Source organism: Trifolium pratense, linkage group LG1 (assembly GCF_020283565.1).
Source record: "Trifolium pratense cultivar HEN17-A07 linkage group LG1, ARS_RC_1.1, whole genome shotgun sequence".
Taxonomy (NCBI): Eukaryota; Viridiplantae; Streptophyta; class Magnoliopsida; order Fabales; family Fabaceae; genus Trifolium; species Trifolium pratense.
In genome coordinates, this window is record NC_060059.1 from 32,727,752 (window position 1) to 32,733,645 (window position 5,894).

At 28.3% G+C, this 5,894-nt stretch overlaps 1 protein-coding gene across 1 annotated transcript; it reads left to right on the forward strand.

Annotated features, from left to right (window-relative positions):
• Window positions 1–1,425: 1,425 nt before the first annotated feature.
• On the forward strand, window positions 1,426–4,917 carry LOC123903058 (BTB/POZ domain-containing protein At3g19850-like). The gene is made up of 4 exons (XM_045952921.1): window positions 1,426–1,527; window positions 1,614–1,687; window positions 1,823–2,983; window positions 4,497–4,917. The coding sequence occupies exons 1-4, from the start codon at window positions 1,473–1,475 to the stop codon at window positions 4,866–4,868; spliced, it is 1,662 nt and encodes a 553-aa protein (XP_045808877.1). The 5' UTR covers window positions 1,426–1,472; the 3' UTR covers window positions 4,869–4,917.
• Window positions 4,918–5,894: the final 977 nt, after the last annotated feature.

Consider the following 5,894-nt stretch of genomic DNA (forward strand, 5'->3'; position numbering starts at 1 on the left):
ACTTTAGTTGTCTATCTGTTCGAGGGCATTGAAGCGGTTGATCCGTTACGGATTGCTAAAAGTCTAAAACCCAAGCTTAGTCGACCAGCTCTATGTTGAATATGACTTGTAGGTGGGCCTGTGAGGCCATGGTGTATTGGGCCTTGCGATTACCGCTATACAAAGTCCACCATGGTTAATGAAAAAAAGAAAACTGAATGAGAAGCCAATAATTGTGGCAAGAATTGCATGTTATGTTTTTCCAAGCTATATATTTTAATTTCCTTTATATTTTAAAAATTTAAATTTGAATGGGTCCATGTTCACATGTTGAGTCAAGTAAATCCAAACTTCAAAACCAAGGCACGTAGCTGTATTGTACGTGACTGAACTAAAAATAATTGCTAAATAAATGTGTGTTGGGGTTACAGTCCTTGACTTGCAGACCTAGTGAGACAAATTCACACACATTTATTTGTTATTCTTTGCATCAACATGTAGTTTTCAATAACCAAAAATCATTGTCATCTTAGTTTTATATTCCATATATATTAATTATTACAACTTGTTCGGCTAGAGAGACAGAGTATAAACACTAGACATAATATATACACTAGGCATGCATGATTCAAAACTTGTCATACATGGACATGGAAGAAAATTACGAAGGCACGACTACTTCTCATATATTAGATGTGTTTTAGTTTTAGATATATATCGATTTATAAGTGTCATGTTCGATGTCCGAATTTCATAAAAGAAAAATATTTGATTTGTGATTTAAGGACTTAAATCTATATGATAAGAGTGCAAAGAGCAAAGACTAATTTTTACTAGTAGAAATGTTTTATGGTTAAGTATTACTTATCGAACTTCCTTATCTATTTAATGTGAAACTTTCGGACGAACTTATAATTTTTATTAGTGGAAGATACTCATGACAACTTTTGGTCTAGAATATACAAAGCCATTTTTGTTCAACTCTAAGCAAAATCATTATTTGTTATGACTTAAGTCTAAGAAAGAGTCCAATTATGAAGAAAACAAAAAATTGAAATACACAATAACATAACATATGAGTGATTGAATCCATAGTTCGATAAATTTGTGTCAACTTCTGCAATAGTAGAGTACCTATTATGATTTTTTATTCATAAATTGCGGTTACAAAATAAAATTTAAAAGTAAATAATGCAATTTACAAAATTACCCTTAATTACTCTACTTAGCGCAACAATTGCACTAGATTTGTTGTGTTTTTAACCCCTACAATCCACTTACCATAATGAGTCGTATTTTTGTTTTGGTAACAATAAAATAAGTCATACTCAAAATTGATTTAAACCAAAATATTATATTAAGAAGAAAACAAAATAAAGACAATACAAAAATGGGATAGGACAAAATTAATTACTATTAGATATGGGCAACTAAATTATTGAGCAATTTTAACTTAAACCTCCAGTTCACTATTTATTTGGTAGAGACTTGACATGAAGCACTCTCTTCCAAATAAAAACAATGTAGAACTATCTTGGCATGGACAAGGTAAGATTTTCATAGTTGGCATATTATATATAATCATTTCCAATTTTTGAAACAAAAAACAATTTCATTTATTTTTCTAAATGCAGAAGTAGAAGCTATGTCAAAATTGTGTGACTTGCAAATCCACATTAATGATGAAGAAACATTCTTTTTATACGAGGTATATTCTAAAAACTTTATTATTGTTATTTATTTTCATCTCTAGTAAAATTAGATTAAAAAAAAAAATCATAATGAAGATGCAATATATATATGTCTAAAGTGAATCTTGTTTTTTCATTGATTAATTATGCAGAGCTTGATATCAAGATATTGTGGAAAATTGAAGAAAATGTTAAATGGTGAAAAGGGAAGATTTTATATCAATGATTTCCCTAGAGGGCCATATGGATTTGAGTTAGTTTTGAAATTTTGTTACAACAATGGCAAAATCTTCATCAATGCTTCCAATGTTCTTATCCTTCACACTTGTGCTCTTTATCTTGAAATGACTGAAGAAATTTTTAGCAACAATCTCTTGCAACAAACACAAACATTTCTTGATGAGATTTATAATTGGAAATGGAACGAAATAATAGTAAGTCTCAAGAGTTGTGATTGTGAGATATTTTATTCATATGCAAATAGCTATAATTTTTTGGAGAAGGTTATTTGTGTATTAATAGCAAAGTTAGTTAAAAATTCGGATTTTAATTTCATCGCTTCCTCTTCCTTGCCGCCGCTATCTTCTTCTAAAAGTAATTTTGCAAAGAGAAACTCTTTTTCGACCAAAATTTCTCCGAAGATTATTGTTTCAGATTGGGCCGAGATCCAGCTTAGATCAACGATAAAGTCAAATATTCCCAACAAAGCTTGGTGGTTCGAAGATTTGGCTACTTTACCACCAAAGATCATTGAGATGTTTCTTAAGGGTATTGGAGCTTATAAAAGTGATAATAAAAATGTAATTGTCACAAGATTTTTGCTTTATTATATGAAAAAAATCACTTCAATAAGTTGCAAAAGCAATAGTGAGTATGCTAGTCTTGGAGAAACAGCTTCTTATGGAGTCATAAATGTTGGTGACAAGAATTTTTCATGTAGAGGACTTTTTTGTGTACTAAGGATTGTATCAAAGTTTGGAATAAGTAATGATTGTAGGAAGAAAATGGAGAAGTTGATTGGTGGAATGCTTGAGAAAGCAACTTTGGATGATCTACTAGTTTGTGGACATGACATGGGACTTTATTATGATGTTAGTTTTGTGATAAGGTTGATTAAATTATTTGTTGATATTAATGGAAATGATGTGATGAAAATGAAAAAAGTTGGTGGATTAATTGACAAGTATTTGATTGAGATATCTCCTGATCAGAAGCTTAAGATCTCAAAATTCCTTGAAGTTGCTGAATGTTTGCCTGATTTTGCAAGGGATTGCTTTGATGGGGTCTATAGAGCCATTGACATGTATCTTGAGGTAAAAAAATAATTTTGGTACTATTCTTATGCATTATTTTCTTTCTAAATAATTATATAAAGTTTGTTTAGATTAAGTGCTTCTGAGATGATTTGGAAGAGTTTATAAAATAATTTATGATATTTTCATAAGTTGCTTTCGGCTTATTTTCATAAAACATTTAAGATGGATTTATGAAAACGGTTTATAATTTATTTATTTAAAAATATTTGAATTTATTTTATCTTTCACTATATAAATAATTTATGCATAAAGCACTTAATGAACTTATTGGATAGAGAATGATGCAATTTTAATCATTTAAGGATGAAAAAAAAAAAATTATTTTGTTTTAGTAAATTGTGAAAGATTGTTGGATTTATGTTTTCTTTTTTTTGGAACATCTGTTGGATTTATGTTGTTTAGTCAACGTAGATAGTTACCTCTACATGGTGATACATTCCCTCCTTTTGTACTTACTTTGTGACTTTCTTTAAAGATCCATCATGATTATTATGACATTATGGGGTTATGAACAAATTAAAAATATCCTTTTTCATTAGCTCTATTGTCTAAACTATGATGACATTTATGTTTTTCTTGATTGTGTTTGAAAGATGTAGTAAACTAGAGAAAATGCATTTCTATAGGAACATGTGTTTGAAAGAATTTTTTGACATTTGTCCTAATTTACAGAAATATTTAAACTATTTTAAAATACATTTTTAGAAACTTTCGTATAATTGTATTGGTAGAAATGAAAAGGAAAACACTTGAAGTAAATGGGTCAAAATTTCACACGTTACATATAGTTGTCATTGTCATGTATCATTGTCATATTATGTGTCATGAGCGATCATTCGAAGAAGACAACAAAAATAGAAAGATAAGGTAAAGTGCCCTGTCTTATTGGTAATTAAGGAAGTTTTGCCATGTGTAAATATTATATTAAAAAATATTAAAATTACTCTTCATTTTCAAAATATAAAATTAGTATCCACTTTTATATATAAGCAAAAAATTTATTTTTTTTAGGTTCATTTAATAGTTAATATGCTATTTAGTTTAGATTATAGGTTAAATATATTAATTATTAAATTACCTTAAAATATTAATATTTATTTATATATGAGATCGGAGGGAGTACCATTTTTACGATTGTTTAATATAGTTTAAAAATTAATGAATATGAATGAATTAATAAATGTAACGATTTTACAAATACATAGCAAAACTTAACGACTAAAAAGTAGTGTACACAATATCAAGTAGAGATAAAGTTGAAATAAATTACTCTCTTGTCCATTTTTATAAGAAACGATTTACTTTTTAATTTTATTGTATATTTGATATATATATAGTGTATATTATAGATCAAATACATTAGTTATTTATTAAACTAAAAACAATTCTTATAAGAAAGACATGAGGTTAGCATTTTCCTAACTAATTAGAAGGGATAGTATAAAGTTTTGACTTCTAAGTTCTAACTTTGTTTTAAAGTCACTCATTTTCTGACACCAATTAATTGCAGTCTCATCCAATGATTGCTTTTGAGGAGAGTTCAAGATTGTGTAGATGTCTTAATTACAACAAACTCACCTTTGAAGTTTGTAAAGATCTAGCTAAGAATCCCAAAATACCTCCAAGGATTGCAATGCAAGCACTTATTTCTCAACAAATAAATATTCCAATATCATGTGAGTTTACAAATGATGAAAGTAAAACCATGATCAGCCCTTCACAAATCAATTTGTGCTATCAAGATAACAATGACAATTTCTTGGAAGAGAAAGAAGATATGAGTATAAATCTTGAGAAGATGCAATGGAGAGTAAGGGAATTGGAGAAATTATGCAAGGAAATGAAGGTTCAGATGTCTAAATTTACTGGCCATAATGTATAGATTAATATGTGCCAATATTTTGTTAAATATGATTCTCTTTTTCAGTTTATCACTCTCCAAGATATATTGACACCACTTAGAATGGTACAAAAGCTGCATTTTCTTTTTTAGTGAAGACTCAATTTGTTCAATAACGCTTCAACGAATATAAATTTTACAAAATTCACTGTCAGATTGAAAGTTTATATCATATAGATCATCTTGAAAAATATATATTCGTTAAATTGTTATTGAACGGTGTAGCATTACTCAAATATTACGCAAGTGTAATTTGATCTATCCCCTATATTTATATATGTAATTATCTTTTCCATTCAAAATAAAAAGTGGAAAGGATATAGAGAAAATGAGACAAAAAAAATGGTATTTTATAAGTGTAGGTGAGTCAAACTATACAGTTACTTTAAAAACAAATGGTACTTACCATTGTACTTACTGTTGTAACAAATATTTCATATTAAATACTAGCATTGTACTTTAAGGACCAATCATGGTTGGTTCTTGCCTAAAGGGGTTATAGAAAAAAAAATGTCTTTCTTCTTCCAACATCATCATTTTTTAATTTAAGGACCATCATTTTTTTAATGTCAATTTTTTTTTATGGTACAAATGTCAAATTTTTTATATATGTATTCAATCAAATCTTACCATATAAATAAATATTTTAAAAGTTAACATAACAAATAACTGCTTAAAAAAGATAGGCTTACACTTTTAGTCATTTGTCTTTATTTTAGGTTTCAAATTGATCTCTTATTTTTTCTGCAGATTTCAAGTTGGTCCCTCCTGTCAAACTTTCCACTATTCCCGTTAAATTTGGACACGTGTCATTTTTCCAAGTGTGGTTTCTGTTTGCCACGTGTCCAAATTTAACGGTAATAATGAAAAATTTGACGGGAGGGACTAACATGAAACGTGCAGAAAAGATAAGGGACCAACTTGAAACCTAAAATAAAGATAAGGGACCAAAAGCACAATGGTAAAAAAATACCAAATAACATTATGGTATAATTTAATTAAATATAT